This window comes from Pelobates fuscus, chromosome 7, assembly GCF_036172605.1.
Source record: "Pelobates fuscus isolate aPelFus1 chromosome 7, aPelFus1.pri, whole genome shotgun sequence".
NCBI lineage: Eukaryota > Metazoa > Chordata > Amphibia > Anura > Pelobatidae > Pelobates > Pelobates fuscus.
The window spans coordinates 147,894,658-147,913,872 of record NC_086323.1 but is presented as its reverse complement, the minus strand read 5'-3'; the positions used below and the strand labels follow the sequence as shown (position 1 = coordinate 147,913,872).

The window sequence follows — 19,215 nt, the reverse complement described above, 5'->3', positions numbered from 1 at the left end:
AATCTAACTCTGTTCCATAAAATTGTATAACATAATTTGTTGGATTAAAAAATGGGTTGGGCAAGTTCTATACAATCTTGTGTAACACACCATGTTGTATAAGCTATAATTGACACAAAGATAGAAGTGTTACAACATTCCTTCTTGAGGGTTGTCTCTCAGAAGGCAAACCTGCTCGTCTGGACAAGCTCAGTATAGCCACAGGGGAACATATCAGCTTCTGAACCCAATGCCCTTCTAATTGTGAAGAACACTCTGGGCAACAGTAGATAGCTTTTTTTTAAGTCCACACGTTGGATAGTGAGACTGTTCTTTCCCAGCTGATAAAGGAATTCAGGGTTACTATACCGAAACATGCAGAGCTGCACAGGTATGGATTAATCGCTTCTTATTTACCTTTTATACTGGATAAATAAAGATTTACATTTGGCTACTCTCTCTTTTAGGGTTCTCCAAGGGGCTGGGTTAATATTGTTAACCTCCTGTTCTTTTTCACTCTTCTCAATGTATCTGTTTTAATTGTTGGTGTACACATGGCACAGTGCTGCACAACATTTAATAATAAAAAAGTATTTAACCCCTTAACCCCTTAAGACCGCAGCCAAATGTACAAGTTGTGATCCAAAAAAAAAGTAAACAAAACCTGGCATTTGCGTTATATGTCTGTCCAACCGTAATTCACCTCTTTCATATTAAATGCACCCACACTTATTATATATCATTTTATTCAGGGGAAACAGGGCTTTCGTATAACATCAAATATTTAGGTATGGAACATAATTTAATATGAAAAATATAAATAAATGGGAGAAAATAATAATTTTTTTAATTGTTTTAGTTCTACGTGACATTTTAACTGTGAATGTCAAAATACTGTTTGCTTTTACTGCAATACTATACACATATTTGTATTCAGCGATGTCTCGCGTGTAAAACAGTACCCCCTATGTACAGGTTTTATGGTGTTTTTGGAAGTTACAGGGTCAAATATAGCGTTTTACATATTTTAGTTTTTTCACATTGAAATTCGCCAGATTGGTTACGTTGCCTTTGAGACCATATGGTAGCCCAGGAATAAGAATTACCCCCATGATGGCATACCATTTGCAAAAGTAGACAACCCAAGGTATTGCAAATGGAGTATGTCCAGTCTTTTTTAGTAGCCACTTGGTCACAAACACTGGCCAAAGTTAGTGTTAATATTAGAAAATGCAAAAAACTAATTTGAACGCAAATTTTGGCCAGTGTTTGTGACTAAGTGGCTACTAAAAAAAACTGAACATACCCTATTTGCAATACCCTGGGTTGTCTACTATTGCAAATGGTATGCCATCATGGGGATAATTTTCATTCCTGGGCTACCATACGGTCTCAAAGGCAACCTGGCGAATTTTAATGTGAAAAAACTGAAACGCAAACCTTATATTTGTAACTTTTGAAAACACCATAAAACCTGTACATGAGGGGTACTGTTATACTCAGGGGACTTCGCTGAACACAAATATTAGTGTTTCAAAACAGTAAAACGTATCACAACAATTATATCGTCAGTGTAAGTGCCATTTGTGTGTGAAAAATGCAAAAAAATTCACTGTCACTGACGATATCGTCGTTGTAATATATTTTACTGTTTTGAAACACTAATATTTGTGTTCAACGAAGTCTTCCGAGTAAAACAGTACCCCCCATGTACAGGTTTTATGGTGTCTTGGAAAGTTACAGGGTTAAATATAGTGCTAGAAAATTTAATTCCCTGAACTTTCGGCCTGGGTTTTCAGGCAGGTCCTGCAAATTGTAATTAATAAAATGACCTAATTATGTAAAATTATTACATAAATATATACGTAGAATTATTATATATATATATGTGTGTATATATATATATATATATATATATATGTGTATATATATATATATATATATATACACATTTTCTATTATTTTTATTTATATACAGGTATATATATAGTGATATATACGTATATACTTATGTATATAGATATATATATTATTTCGTTCTACATGTATTTTGATATCAATATATATATATTAATTTTAAAATACAATTAGAACGAAATTACGCATGTTTATATATTTTTAATCTATTTATTTTTTATTATTTTTTAACATATTTATATATTTATTTACTTTTTATTATATATAAATATATATAATGAAAATTATATATATATTTAATCAATATCATTGTACGTGTATATACATATATATTAATATATATATATATATATATATAATTATGTATATATTAATATTAAATTACACGTTGACAGTGTATGCATATTTATATGTATATGTGTATATGTGTATATATATATATATATATATATATATATATATATACTTAGATCATATATATAATAAATATATATGATCTAAGTATATATAATCTTATTGTTACACTGTTTTAACTTATTTTATTTTATTTCCAGGCAGCAGGGGGAGTACCTGTCATTTTTCTAAGCTTTTTCTTTACCGTTAACCCCTAACTAGCAGCAAGCAGCACTAACAGTAAATTCCTCATTTTCCCATAACTCCCGACCACCCTAGCTAGCAAAATATTTAATTAAACAATATTTAAATTAGTTAATTAAATAAATGTAACCCCTGAGGGTTAAAAAATAAATTAAAGTTAATCGTCAGGGGTTAAAAAAAATTAGATCACAGTATAATACTGTGATCTGTATTTTGATCACTGTAGGCAGTGATCGACTGGCAGGGAAGGGGTTAATTTTTATTTGGACTGGGTAAGAGGGGTGTTTTTTATTTTATTTACGTTATTAAAACTTTTTTTAACTTAATTTTTTAACTTTTTAAAGCTTATTTTAAAACTTTTTTTAACGTTAACCCCTAGTTAGCTTAACACTAAATCCCCCAATTCCCCACTAACTTCTACCCTCCCTAAATTTATAATTTTAAAATATTTAAATTAATTAATAAAATAAACCTGAGGGTTAAAAAAAAAAGAATTAACCCTCAGGGGTTAAAAAAAAAAGTCAGATCATAGTAAAATGAATCACTGTAGTCAGTGATCAATTGGCAGGGAAGGGGTTAATTTTTTATTAAACTGGGTAAAGGGGGGTGGGATTTTAATTTAACGTTATTAATTTTTTTACAGGGGGCAGGATCAGCACTGATCCGTCTCCCTGCACTTCACAGTGAAAAATATAAGTAATAATTTTAAAACTTATTGGCGGTAAGTACGACCCTGATCTAACTATAGGGAGAATTATAATATCCTCTCACATGGGGAGTATATCTGCTAAACAGTGAGCATCATTACATGAAACAGCTGTTGCTCTCAGTCTCAGTCACTAAAATGTCCCTTTAATAAATGAGTATGAGGGACCTGGCACTGGTACTCCCCCATGCCCACTAACATAAGCATCAAGTGGAAACTATATTTTTACAATAGGAGTGGTGGACATGTCCCTGTCCACCCTCCTGCCCAACATGGATAGTAAGTAGAGGCTCTAATATAGATACATGGATGGCATTTCCCCCCTGCCATGGACAATGGTTGGGGTTATAAATATGATGGGCAGTGAACATTACTATTGTTAACCTCGCCTAGCCACTGTACCCATGGGCTTCTGGTGGGGGTCAGTAGTTCAATATGGGGGGGAGGGGGTGGACTTGCCATTGTCTACCCACTTTATTTTAAGCCCTTTTATATATCCAGGTGGCTAAGGTAGCCCAAGACCCTAGCCACCCTTTAATACATCCTTAAGGATAGTCAATGTTCTGTACCAAAGCAAAACCTAGAATTTGAGCTATGTGTCTGTTCAACCATAATTTGCCTCTTTCATAATAAATGCACCCACACATATTATATACCATTTTGTTCAGGAGAAATAGGGCTTTCGTTTTAAGCAAATATTTATATATGGAACTTAATTTAGTATGAATTTAGTGGGGTGCAGTGTGTGTATGAGAAACATAGAGGCATATAATTTTTTTTTAAAATACTTTCATTAGTCTCTGGCCTTATCTTATAGTTAGGATAGCCTTATGTCTATCCCACGCATGCTTAATCTCCTTCACTGTGTTAACCTCTACCACTTCAGCTGGAAGGCTATTCCACACATCCACTACCCTCTCAGTAAAGTAATATTTCCTGATATTATTTTTAAACCTTTGCCTCTCTAACTTAAGAGAGGCAGTTCTAAATATAGTCTCCTCCTTTACTTAGGGGTGCAGTGTGTATATGGGGGTGCAGTGTGTGTGAGAGGTGCAGTTTATGGGTGGGGGGCAGATTAAAACAATATATGTATTTTGTTTAATTTAAAAAATGTATAGTTTGTAGTTTATATCGCCCCTCCCATCTTACCTTTGTCCAGCAAGGGGGAATCTTACTGCAATCCCTGGCGGTCCTGGTGGTGAATCCACTCTATTTTTATTTAATAAACCTACTATTTTATCATATGCTGCAGAATGATTTGCCAAAAATGTATTTGTTTTTTCCTCTTGTCATTGAGCAAAATATTTCTTGACACATTTATTATTACGATACAAAGAAATTTTGGGGACTTTTGCTGCTTGTATTACATGTATCTCAGTACTATGTTAATGTAATCTTTGTAAAACGAATAGAAATGTAAACTACGTAAATGTATTGTTTATAAAATGATGCCAAGTGCTGAGCTGTGAATGTAAAAAATTCCGTACTGACTATGACTTTTTGGGTTATGCTCACTTGCTCAGTTCTCTGATTGAAATTGAATAAACACATTCAAGAACCATTGTCACAACAGCCTGCTTTAGTGGTTAACCCCTTCAGGACCGAGGACAGTTCAGGACCGTCATTGGCATTTTTTTTTCCTAACGGTCCAATGTACTTACCCGATCGTCGTCGGTCCCATTGTGGGGAGACTGCCTGCAGCCCAGACAGTCTCCCCGCGGCGGATTAGGACCCCTGGGGCCATGTGATTGCTCAACAGAGGGATCACATGGTCACAATAGGTGTCCATGTGTCTGCCTGCAGGGGGACTGCCTGTGCTGACAGGCAGTCTCCCTGCTAGTGTAAAATCATAAAAAAAAATTAAAGTTAATGAAAAAAATAAAAAATTATATATGTGTATATATATATGATATATAGACATATATTATATATAAAATATATGTCTATATATCATATATATAATGTCATACTAAGTGTATTTTTATATTAATATGTACTTATATTAATATAAAAATACACATATAATTAACTTACACACGTATATATAATATATATAATAACTATATAAATATTATTATAAAATACAAATAATAAGTAATTTAAATTAAATAAAAACATGTAAAAATAATAATAAGGGGGGCTGAGCCAAGCAACTGAGCAGCCCAGACGTGCTGGCCGAGAGCTCCCACGTCTGGGAACAGAAATCGGGGCATTACACCCAGCTAACACGACTCACAGACCTGGATAGTCACAACCGGGAGAGGCTGCTGCACCGAACGGTACCCCACACGAGTACCGGCACGGGCAACTGGACACACCGAGGCCTGCGGCCTACCTACGGCTGAGCCACAAGGAGACGGCCGCTCCCCGGGCACAAAAGCAGGGACTGGAACCCCCGGAAGAAGTCCTCCCCCCCCCCCCCAGGACCGGTGGGGGTTATCCCGTTTCACAAAACCGTCCGGAAAACATCCAACCACGCACTGCACCAAGGCACGAAACTTCAAGTGTGATCCACGAGGCCTGATTTAAATGGCCAACGGCAACACTGCCCAAGCACAGCAACAGCCCCCAGATGACTGGGTTGCGGCCTCCAACGCAAGGTTTGAAGCCATGTGGGAGCAGTTCTGGGCCAGACTAGAGCACAAGCTCCAGCCACCACAGGCTAGTGAGAGGTCCAGAACACCTACAGCACGACAGCTGGCTGGGAATGGATGCCCTGATCAGCCCACGACCGGACACAGAGCCTTTGCCAAGTCCTGGCGCAACCTGGAGGGGAGAATGCATGTCACTGCGCAACAGCAAACTAATGATCACTCACCTCCATTGCCATCCCTAAACAAGCGAAAGACGCCTGCAACTCATGAGAAGATGAAGGCCCCAAAATGGCGACGAGTTCCTGTCGCTCCGGCTCACCCGCACATGGCGCCTCAGAAGGGGAAACAATCGCACAAGCACTCCGAGCACCCAGAAGACACCCACGCAGCAGAGCCGACAGTGGACCACAAACACACCATCAAACACTGCCCCTAAGGGCAAGCTCCATGGAGACCCAGCACGGATTCCTGACAGTGACCGGAGCGGGCAGCCTAGTTCCTGGAATACCGGCGTTTACAGATGCAAGTCAGCGACCAAGCAACAGGTCAGGGAAAACAGAGCCTGCCGCCTTACCAAGCAAGCAAGGTGCCTGAAGCACGCAATATACCGGGCTCAGGACGGGATGATGCCTACAGCATGCCCTCACTTATATATGATACCGGGACTGAGACTCTCGCGCATGGGACATGTGTCACGACCGGGCGTTTGTAAGCATGCTTACATCTTACCCCCAAAGGGTATGGGCTGAGCACCGGGACAGGTTACTCACTGCTCATTAAGCCAAGACCTACCGCTTCCTAATGTACCATGATGTATGCCTTTTCCGTTGACTTTGTTTGGTTTGTTAGTTTTTATGTTATTATCATTTTATATGCTTCCTAGGCCTGACACATATCTGCCTCGCATACTGTTATTTTCTAGCTCACCGGTTTACCAGTATAGTATCAAAGCAGCTCCGATAAAGAGACTAACTTCCCGAAGTGGCCCATGTGTGGGGTTGGCTGACTCCTAGATGTCACAGATACCAGCTATGCAGGCGCTGTGGAAGTTTTAGACCCATGATCAGCCACAAGCTTTTGTTTTATTTCAGCATTTTTTCTTTTTATCTAAGCGCCTAACAATATCTCAAGCACCTAACATGACAGCTAACTCAGCGTGCCATTAACTCAACCATCCCTTACCACTCATGGACACACGCAATGTCCTGCCCACGCACTAGGACACTACACTTTAAGCACAAGCAGTACGGTATCCAGATAGTGAACAACGAAACATGCATTAACTGTCTGGCGTACATCTTCAAAGAAAGAGTGAGGGGATAATACACCAGCACTATAGTTACCTGGAACAGGTTTTGCTGTAGCTTCTGTTGCGGCCATCTTGTGATAAAGTTATATTTAAAGTTATATTTGAGTTTTATAATGCGATAACAATCTTAGGTGGTATTATACTATCTGTGTGAACGCCTTGGTGAGATGTTTAGGGCCATAAGAGCAACAATACCTAAGTCTTAGTATTACAAAGCAACGTTTAAATGAAGCAGAAATGTTTAGATAATAGTCTACCTATTTTTTTTTATTTTTTTTATTATTATTTTTATTTCTATTTTTATTATCTCCCAACATGTAACTAACTCATACTGTTTTACCTAGTTAAGTCCAGTTTACCTGTCTAACCTGTCAGTTTAAGCACACCCTAACTACTGGGACATAATTACATGCTAGCCTGAATTACTCTTGTTAAACTGAAAATGTGCTAGGGTACCAAAGCCAGGACAATGTCCTTGCGTGATATTTTGTGCCTGCAGAAGCTATTGTGGCTAAGCATACCATTTTACATGTCTGTGCACACAAAAATGTAATATGGCGCACAAGTAGCACAGGCGATCTAGCTGTGCAACCAGCATCATTACTTAATTTTATCTTACTCAACCTTCTTAAGACAAATCAACTGTTTAGTTAAGCTGTTAAATATAAAAATTGTGCAAATTCTCATGCCACTGTCTACCATGTAAAAAACTTGAAATACGCTGTTGTGGCGCTTGTCGAAATATTGTGTCTACCTGCGCTACTAAAATAAAGAATTTAAAAAAAATAATAATAATAATAATAATAAAAAAATATATATATCTATATGAAATTTTATTCTAACTGTATTTATATCAAAATACACTTAGAATGAAATTGTATATATATATATCTATGTCTATATAAATAAATAAAAATAAATAAACGAAATATACATATGTCCATATACAAAAGTACATAAATAATTATATAAATATACACGTAGACTTCAAATATATAAATATGCATATATATTTAAATTCTATGTGCGTATTTATGTAATATTTTTATATAATTAAGTAATTTTATTGATTGCAATTTGAGGGACCTGCCTGCCAACCCAGGCCGAAAGTTCAGAGAATTTAATTTGCTAGCACTATATTTTACCCTGTAACTTTCTATGACACCCTAAAACCTGTACATGGGGGGTACTGTTTTACTCGGGAAACTTTGCTGAACACAAATATGGGTGATTCAAAACAGTAAAACATATCACAGCGATGATATTGTCAGTGAAAGTGACTTTTTTTTTGCATTTTTCACACACAAACAGCACTTTTACTGATGATATAATTGTTGTGATACGTTTTCCTGTTTTGAAACACTAAAACAATATATAATTTGTATGGGAACAGTAAATGAGAGAGCGGAAAATTACAACTAAACACAAACACCACAAAAGTGTAAAAAGAGGCCTGGTCGCAAATGTACAACATCGCAAAAACAGTCCAATCCTTAAGGGGTTAAAGTACCAGGAATGCCCTAATGTTTACCATGGTAAAATGCCAAAAAATTGTGTCAACGTTGGTCCGTCCAGCCGGGCCGAGCCCCCTGTGGCCTCTGCATCTAATTTTGTCAATCTTTTAAAAAATATAATTATATGTAAATGAGGGGTGCTTGCTACACTTATTAGCATTAAGTGCATACTCCTAGAAGTTTATTTTAATCACACTCAAGTATATAAGTGTAGGTTTTTTACCTGTTAAATACCACATAAAAACTATATACTTTTTTTTTTTTGTCTTTTCTCCACATTATATGGAGAGAATGCCCTGCAGCTTGACTGCCACTTTAAGAGCATTGATGCCATATTCCAAAAGAGTAGGTGCCTAGGGAACTGAAAATTGTGAGTGCACAGGACAAAAATTTATATATTTTGGTTCCTTTTAGTTTAGCTGAAATTTGGTAATTATCAATTCAGAACAAACTTAAATTTGGCCCAAAATATAAACATTAGAAATCCAGACATCTGTTATTCTCTACAGGGCGCTGTTTAATAGATAGCTCCCTAATGTGGTACCATTATGTGGGATTGTCTATTTAAGGATAACAAATTAGGGTGCTGTTTAGTAGATAGCTCTTTAATTAGTACCATTGTGTGGAATTTCCCTATTTAAGAACACCAAATTAGACTACAGTTTAGTAGATAGCTCCCTAATTTGTACCATTATGTGGGATTGCCCTATTTAGGATACCAAATTATAACGCTATCTCTTAAACATCACTATAATTGGTACCCTTATGTGGGATTGCCTACTTAAGGATACGAAGTTAGGGTGCATGTTAGCATATAGCTTCCTTATTGAGTTCCCTTATATGGGGTTGCCCTATGTAAATATCAAATTAGGGTGCTGTTAAGTACATCTCCCTAATTTGGTACCCTCATGTGGTACCCTTATGTGGGATTGCCTTCTTAAGGATACCAATTTAGGGTGCATGTTAGCATATAGCTTCCTTATTGAGTTCCCTTATATGGGGTTGCCCTATGTAAATATCAAATTAGGGTGCTGTTAAGTATATATCTCCCTAATTTGGTACCCTCATGTGGGATTTCCCTCCATGTACAGACAGATACACATGTAAATGGGTTAGATTGATGCAGCGCTGACTCCAGAGGGCAGCAAACACTGAGACTTGGATATCCTAACATTTAAGTGAAAGAGTGAAATGAATAAGGAGAGAACACAGGTTGCAACAAATAACATTACAATTATGTTAGTACTTGGTAGATATGTGAACTAAATAGTCCCAAAAGATAATTCTTAATTGGCAACAAAAAAAAAAACCAAGGAGCTATTTATTAACCCTCATGTATCCACATCTGACAATACAATCCTTGCCACGGGATATGTGGGGGATAATCAGTCACGAGTTTTACAGGAACATGGGTACCTCCAATGACACTTTTAGAACATGAGCCTCACACATAAAATATATAAAAGTGAAGAGGAATGAAAAAGTGCAATCCATTAAAAACAACCAAAATTAAAAAAAGAAGTAAATACACTCACAAACAAAGAGCTTCCAATGCAGCGCTTAGTGAAAGCATGAAGCGCTATAATCTGCTGCTGTTTTAAGGGCCGGATAAGGGCCCTCAGCAGAGTCTTTGCAGGGCCGGTTGCAGAACTGGGCCTGGTGCAATGCATCTCCTGCAACCACCAGCTGTCTCTGCTTTATATGTATATACTTTGAGAATATAATATTGTGTATATATGAGAATAAAGTATTTTATTTTTGTATTTGTTATGCTTTGTGACAAAATAAGCACATTAGTAACTAAATTGCTTTCATACAGAGGAAATTTGTATTCAAAATGGGTGTCATGTTTAGAAATAAATATCAATAAAAGGTGTAAATAGAAAAGCTTAGTTTGCTCGTTACTCATTATTCATTACTAATTTAAGCAGTGGCTATTAAATATACACAAACTGCAAGATGGTGTTATTTCAAAAAACAGTGTGTTTATGTAGTACAGATGGTACCAAGATTTAAATTTGCTTTATTTAAGCATTTATTTTATTGGGGTTATATCTAAAAGCAACTTGCAAAGGCTGTGGATCTCTTGTCTGCAGCCTTTGCAAGCCCTCCCCTTTTTTCCCAGCCCAAACGTTCTGTGAAAAAATGTTTGAGAAGCCTATGTGCTGAAACCACGAGCATGCCCCTGCACACGTGTGTTTCTCAATATAGCTAATTGTGAAGAGAAAAGGCAGTGCTTTCTATTGAAATCTACACTATTATGAATAGTCACAATATTGACAGCAAGCATATGTGCTTTATGTGTGTGGTATTAATGACTTAAACTAGAAATTACTAATAGAGATGTCCCGAACAATTTGCTGGCAAATAGTTCCTGGCGAACATAGCTTGTTCGCGTTCGCCACGGACGGCTAACATATGCGATGTTCGGTCCGCCCCCTATTCGTCATCATTGAGTAAACTTTGACCCTGTACCTCACAGTCAGTAGACACATTCCAGCCAATCAGCAGCAGACCCTCCCTCCCAGACCCTCCCACCTCCTGGACAGCATCCATTTTAGATTCATTTGGAAGCTGCATTCTTTTTTTTTTTTGTATTCTTTTTTAGACAGAAGTGTGTTATATTTGAGCATGCTAGGCTGAACGTGCGTATATCATGGCTAGTTGCACTGAGGGTATGAGTATATAGCAGTACATTGTTGTGAAAGATGGCTGTCATGTTTAGGGTGTAGCATGCACGTTATCAACTGTGTATTTATATCAGCAGCTCCACCACTAGTTATAAATCAAGTGTGAGTCGCCCCATGAGATGAGACTAGTGAATAACATAATACATGAACGGTTAAGGTAAAGGCATGTAAGGAACTACGACAATAAACTCAACGCCTTTTGCGTTGGTGGATTTTAATGAGGACTGCTTCGCTAAGCTGTGGTGGAGCTTGTTGGGGCTGTGGTGGAGCTTGTTGGGGCTTCCTGCTTGTTATTTGCTTCCAAAATTGATTAAAGAGTCTATCCAGCTTAGACTCAATATCCTGCCATGCTTTGCTGGTACCAGGAGGACACGCAGCTGCCGCCATATTGGGAGAGTCGCAGATGAGTATGTCAGCCTGTGCATCCATTAGCTCCAGACTGCCTCTCAGGGGTGGACCGGGATAACCCCCACCGGTCCGAGGGGGGGGGGGTAACGGAGCTCCTGCCGGGAAGTTGCTGCTCCTTGGGAGATCGGCCGCCTCTCCCGGGAGTAGCTACTCCTCGGGAGATCGGCCGCCTCTCCCGCCCGGTGAGCACCAGGCCACACTTGCCACGTGCAGGTAAGTAAGACTCTGTCGAGTTGCTGACCGCTATTAAGCATGTCGGGTTGGTCAGGTAGGAGCAACATTGCTGGGTCATCCCCTTCATCCCAGGGGGCTTGTTGTCACCTTTCGGGGACCCTTGGTGTTGTACGTGGCTGGGTGGAGGAAGATACCTTCAATGACATCAGTGAGGACAAGGAACGGGACATGGCTAGCTTGGTATCCAACCTTGTGCAAATGGGGAGTTTGCGGTTGTGCAAATGGACTGTTTGCGGTTGTTTGCGGTGCGTTAAACAGGGAGTTTGGTCTGTCACTGTGAAGCGGGCGTAACCCTTACACTACCTGATCGATACAACATCATACCTGATGTTTTAAAGAACGTTATTCCAAACAATTTAGGAATGTTAGGTGATTTATGCCCTTTATGGATTAAAAACAGACTCTGCATCAACTATGTAATTTTCCATGGGAGTTTTGCCATGGATCCCCCTCCGGCATGCCACAGTCCAGGTGTTAGTCCCCTTGAAACAACTTTTCCATCACTATTGTGGCCAGAAAGAGTCCCTGTGGGTTTTAAAATTTGCCTGCCTATTGATGTCTATGGCGGTTCGCCCGGTTCGCCCGTTCGCGAACATTTGCGGAAGTTCGCGTTCGCCGTTTGCGAACGGAAAATTTTATGTTCGCGACATCTCTAATTACTAATTATACACTTCATGAGTCACTCTATGCACCATGACCACATCATCCCACTAAAGTGGTTTTGTGGCAAAGATTCCATTGCTGTGGCTTTTATTTATTTTTAAAGGAATACTATAGGGTCAGAAACACAAAAATGTATTCTTGACCCTATAGTGTTAAAAACACCATCTTGCCCCCCTGGCATTCCCTTCTCTCCCTAAATATAGTAAACTCTTACCTTTTATTCCAGTCTGCTGCTGCTGGCCAGGCCTTGATCAGAAATGATTGTCTCAGCCAATCACATAGACACACATGGTTATTTACTAAAATGCGAAAAGTTAGGAATTAAAAAGGAATTAAATGTGAAATTCATATTTGAAAACAAAACAGTTACATCTACAACACTGGTCATGTCTTATTCGCTAAAGTGTGAATTCTTGAACATTCAAAGTGAATTTTAAAATTTAGGCCAACTTTTAGTTTTTTTCTATTTTGGGGTTAACATTTAAAATGCACTTTGAAGTCCCAACAATTCACACTGTGATGGTGTTTATACTGTTAAATTTGTTGTTGGCTAGTGAGGCTGCTCTGTTGGCTAATATATGCTCTAACCCATGCTCTATTGTTAATCTGACATCTAATAGACATGACCTGGATGTCAAAACTGAGTTTTGTACAGCATGTGGCGAACTATGCATTTTTATTTTTGCTACAGTTTAACTTATATTTATATGCTTATTGAAGCAAATTCATTGTAATAATTAGTGTTACTCCAAGCAAAAGAGTATTTTCTTAAAAATAAATGGTTTTGTTTAGAGTAATCCCCACCACCCCATTTAAAAGTAAAACAAAAACCGCTAAAACTCTCCATTCCATCATTGATACCATGTCCACTCCTCACCTAGGTCCATGCCTGACCATATTTTCCCTCGCTACAGGTGGAAGTAGGGCAAGGAGGACTCAGAGGAGAGAAGGCATGCCACCATTGGCTGTCTGGCACCAGCATTTTGTGTGTGCTGTTGTCAGATGCCAATTGTGGCCAGAATTGACGTCAGCGAGCGATCTGGGCTGTTTAATGACACTTACAGAGGTAGATTTAAACCTCCATTGGGAAATGCTGCACATATAGACTACATGCTCCATTACCACTTCATATCACTCAAATGGTCGTGGTACTTGGAGTAATCCTTTAAAATAAACTGGCTCAAAGGATAATTAAAGTTTTACTGCAAGACCATGACCACTTTAGTGTTGTGAAGTAGTAACGGTGCCTGGAATTTGTATGTGCAGCATTTTGCAACATAATGTTTCATATATAGAGTTTAACCCCTTTGCTTCTGGAGGTGTAACTCCACCTCTCGTAGGGTTATTGAGGTGTTGTTAGCCATCAGTGGAGGAAAATTGGGCTGAGGGGAGAACTCGACCTTAGCCCTAGAACATAGATAAATGTATTGTTATTTTTTATTTATTTGTTTTTTATCTTTGACCTGGGTGGTTAGGATAGGAAGGAAAACAACATTTTCTTTAACCACTGTTTTTTGTTGGGGTAAACATTTATAAAGCTAACTTTAGACTTTTTATCATTGTAGTTTAGATCACAGCTTGCTGATGGATTCCAAATAACAAACTGACATCTTCTATTTCAGACACAGCTTTGGAAAGCATTTCTCTGTATTTCCAGAAAATCACAGATTTGTGCAATAAAAATGCAGATTTTCCTGAAGAACTACACACCTGTCTCCAAACAGCCTCTTCCATTATCAGCAAATTGACACATTTCCCAGAGAAAGTTGAAAGTGATGATATAAAATGTCCTGGAACAATATGCAGGTAATATAATAACTTCCGTATCTCTTAGAAATGATAAAGACACATATTTGGCAGGGTTGCTAATTTGATGTTTTCTAGGGATACTTATGAAATCTTAATTTTGTCTGTCAGGGTTTGAAAGTGCTGTAGAACAGTTTGTTGAATTTGTATGCTTCCATAACAGCATTTCCTTTGCGATTAATTGATTTTGTTTTGGAAGTATATTAAACTGGGATGCTATTGGGCAGTACCTTTAAGTTCTGACTCCTGCCCCAGATAGTAAAGAATTCATACGTATTCAAGTAATTGACAATCCTAATATATGGCCTCGTAGCATCTATCACAAAGAGGAGAAAGTGGTGTAAAGTTTAATCTGTTATAAAAAAGGAGACCCCTTGACTAATCTGTACCCTCTATGCAAAGGTAACATTTTATATACACCCTTATTATTGTTTATGCAATAGTGATGTCCCGAACGGTTCACTGGCGAATAGTTCCTGGTGAACATAGCATGTTCGCGTTCGCCACCGAGGGCGAACACATGCAATGTTCGGTCCACCCCCTATTCTTTATCATTGAGTAAACTTTGACCCTGTACCTCACAATCAGCAGACACATTCCAGCCAATCAGCAGCACACCCTCCCTAGCAGAACCTCCCACCTACTGGACAGCATCCATTTTAGATTCATTCGGAAGCTGCAACCATTTTATTTATTTTTTCAATTTATTATTATTTTTTTTTGTTAATGCATATACATGTTACAAGCAGATACTCCCCCCAGACACTCTGTATTACTGCAGATACTCCCCCCAGACACTCTGATACTGCAGATATTCCCTCCAGACACTCTGTGGTACTGCAGATACTCCATCCAGACACTCTGTGTTACTGCAGATACTCCCTCCAAACACCCTGTGTTACTGCAGATACTAACTCCAGACACCATGTGTTACTGCAGATACTCCCTCCAGACACCCTGTCTTACTGCAGATACTCCCTCCAGACACTCTGTGTTACTGCAGATACTCCCTCCAGACACCCTGTGTTACTGCATATACTCCCTCCAGACACTCTGTGTTACTGCAGATACTCCCTCCAGACACGCTGTGTTACTGCAGATACTCCCTCCAGACACTCTGCGTTACTGCAGATACTCCCTCCAGACACTCTGTGTTACTGCAGGTACTCCCTCCAGACACCCTGTGTTACTGCAGATAATCCCGCCAGACACTCTGTGTTACTGCAGATACTCCTTCCAGACACTCTGTGTTACTGCAGATACTCCCACCATACACTCTGTGTTACTGCAGATACTCCCTCCAGACACTCTGTGTTACTGCAGATACTCTCTCCAGACACCCTGTGTTACTGCAGATACTCCCTCCAGACACCCTGTGTTACTGCATATACTCCCTCCAGACACCCTGTGTTACTGCAGATACTCCCCCCAGACACTCTGTGCTACTGCAGATACTCCCCCCAGACACTCTGCATTACTGCAGATACTCCCCGCAGACACTCTGTGTTACTGCAGATACTCCCTCCAGACACTCTGTGTTACTGCAGATACTCCTTCCAGACACCCTGTGTTACTGCAGATACTCCCTCCAGACACCCTGTGTTACTGCAGATACTCCCTCCAGACACCCTGTGTTACTGCAGATACTCCCTTCAGACACCCTGTGTTACTGCAGATACTCCCCCCAGACACTCTGTGTTACTGCAGATACTCCCCCCAGACACTCTGCATTACTGCAGATACTCCCCGCAGACACTCTGTGTTACTGCAGATACTTCCCCCAGACACTCTGCGTTACTGCAGATACTCCCCGCAGACACTCTGTGTTACTGCAGATACTCCCTCCAGACACTCTGCGTTACTGCAGATACTCCCTCCAGACACTCTGTGTTACTGCAGATACTCCCTCCAGACACCCTGTGTTACTGCAGATAATCCCTCCAGACACTCTGTGTTACTGCAGATACTCCCTCCAGACACCCTGTGTTACTGCAGATACTCCCTCCAGACACCCTGTGTTACTGCAGATACTCCCTTCAGACACCCTGTGTTACTGCAGATACTCCCTCCAGACACTCTGTGTTACTGCAGATACTCCCCCCAGACACTCTGCATTACTGCAGATACTCCCCGCAGACACTCTGTGTTACTGCAGATACTCCCCCCAGACACTCTGTGTTACTGCAGATACTCCCTCCAGACACTCGGTGTTACTGCAGATACTCCCTCCAGACACCCTGTGTTACTGCAGATACTCCCTCCAGACACCCTGTGTTACTGCAGATACTCCCTTCAGACACCCTGTGTTACTGCAGATACTCCCCCCAGACACTCTGTGTTACTGCAGATACTCCCCCCAGACACTCTGCATTACTGCAGATACTCCCCGCAGACACTCTGTGTTACTGCAGATACTTCCCCCAGACACTCTGCGTTACTGCAGATACTCCCCGCAGACACTCTGTGTTACTGCAGATACTCCCTCCAGACACTCTGCGTTACTGCAGATACTCCCTCCAGACACTCTGTGTTACTGCAGATACTCCCTCCAGACACCCTGTGTTACTGCAGATAATCCCTCCAGACACTCTGTGTTACTGCAGATACTCCTTCCAGACACTCTGTGTTACTGCAGATACTCCCACCATACACTCTGTGTTACTGCAGATACTCCCTCCAGACACTCTGTGTTACTGCAGATACTCTCTCCAGACACCCTGTGTTACTGCAGATACTCCCTCCAGACACCCTGTGCTACTGCAGATACTCCCTCCAGACACTCTGTGTTACTGCAGATACTCCCTCCAGACACCCTGTGTTACTGCAGATACTTCCCCCAGACACTCTGTGTTACTGCAGATACTCCCTCCAGACACTCTGTGTTACTGCAGACACTCCCTCCAGACACTCTGTGTTACTGCAGATACTCCCCCCAGACACTCTGTGTTACTGCAGATACTCCCTCCAGACACTCTGTGTTACTGCAGACACTCCCTCCAGACACTCTGTGTTACTGCAGATACTCCTTCCAGACACTCTGTGTTACTGCAGATACTCCCCCCAGACACTCTGTGTTACTGCAGATACTCCCTCCAGACACTCTGTGCTACTGCAGATACTCCCTCCAGACACCCTGTGTTACTGCAGATACTCCCTCCGGACACTCTGTGTTACTGCAGATACTCCCTCCAGACACCCTGTTACTGCAGATACTCCCTCCAGACACTCTGTGTTACTGCAGATACTCCCTCCAGACACCCTGTGTTACTGCAGATACTCCCTCCTGACACTCTGAGTTACTGCAGATACTCCTTCCACACACTCTGTGTTACTGCACATACTCCCTCCAGACACTCTGTGTTACTGCAGATACTCCCTCCAGACACCCTGTGTTACTGCAGATACTCCCTCCAGGCACTCTGTCTTACTGCAGATACTCCCCCCAGACACTGACACAGAGCAGAATAGGGACTGTTCCCCCTACATAGGGTCACTTGGCAGATATGGATTGACACCTATCCTAAGGATCCCTGACACACACTGACACAGAGCAGAATAGGGACTGTTCCCCCTACATATGGATTGACACCTGTCCTCAAAGACCCTGATACACACTGGGGGGACACACCTTCTGCCCCCCCACCCCTGCACGGTGAGTGGGGCCATAAATCACAATGGGGGGAGGACCTACTGTCCTTCCCCCGCCCCCACACCTGCGCGGTGGGTGGGGACCATAAAAATAATGAGGAGTGGGGGACCTACTGTCCTCCCCCCCAGCCCCCACCCCTGAGTGGGGGCCCTAAATAAAAATCCCCCCCTAATCAAAGGTGACTAGGGGTCCCCAATCCCCTAGTCACCCACCCCCCACCCCAAAACAAGTTACCCCCTACCTACCCCCCTCACCCTAAAAAATAGTGAGGGGGGAATAAAATAACTAACCTGTAAAGAAAAATTCAACTTACCATTTGACGTCTTCTTTTTTCTAAAATCTTATTTTTTCAGCCCCAAAAAAGGCCAAATAAAAAGCCATAAGAACCGACGCAATTTAAAAAAAAAACGAGCACAAAAAAGAAAAATCCATCTTCACCCATGGAGGGCTTCGCGCAGACTGAGCTCTGCAGGGCGGGGAAGGCTTATAAAGCCTTGCCACGCCCTGAACTTTCCAACGCTGTTTAAAATGACACAGAGCACTGTGATTGGTGGGCTTGGAATCTGACCAATCAGAGTGCTCTTTGTCATTTTACACAGCGTGGGAAAGTTCTTTGGAATTTTCCCACGCTGTGTAAAATGACAAAGAGCACTCTGATTGGTGGGCTTGGAATCTAACCAATCAGAGTGTTCTGTGTCATTTTACACAGCGTGGGAAAGTTCTTTAGAATTTTCCCACGCTGTGTAAAATGACAAAGAGCACTCCGATTGGCTTAAACCAGCCAATCAGAGTGTTCTTAGCCTAATTGCAGGGCGTGGCAAGGCTTTATAAGCCTGGAGGGAGTATCCGCAGTAACACAGAGTGTCTGGGGGGAGTATCTGCAGTAATACAGAGGGACTGGGGGGAGTATCTGCAGTAACACAGAGTGTCTGGATGGAGTATCTGCAGTAACACAGAGTGTCTGGGGGGAGTATCTGCAGTAACACAGAGTGTCTAGGGGGAGTATCTGCTTGTAACATTTATATGCACTGAAAAAAAAATTAATAAATTGAGAAAAAAAAAATGAATGCAGCTTCAGAATGAATCTTAAATGGATGCTGTCCAGGAGGTGGGAGGGTCTGGAAGGGAGGGTCTGCTGCTGATTGGCTG

The 19,215-nt window shown here is 40.8% G+C and overlaps 1 protein-coding gene across 1 annotated transcript in view; it reads left to right on the top strand.

Annotated features, from left to right (window-relative positions):
- The first annotated feature begins 223 nt into the window (after positions 1-223).
- LOC134568302 (2,4-dienoyl-CoA reductase [(3E)-enoyl-CoA-producing], mitochondrial-like) overlaps positions 224-19,215 on the top strand; it is a 77,179-nt gene continuing 58,187 nt past the window's right edge. Inside the window, exons 1-2 of the mRNA XM_063426793.1 lie at positions 224-370; positions 14,234-14,417. Of these exons, the coding sequence (XP_063282863.1) occupies positions 355-370; positions 14,234-14,417 (200 nt within the window). The 5' untranslated portion in view covers positions 224-354. The remainder of the gene's footprint in view (positions 371-14,233; positions 14,418-19,215) is intronic.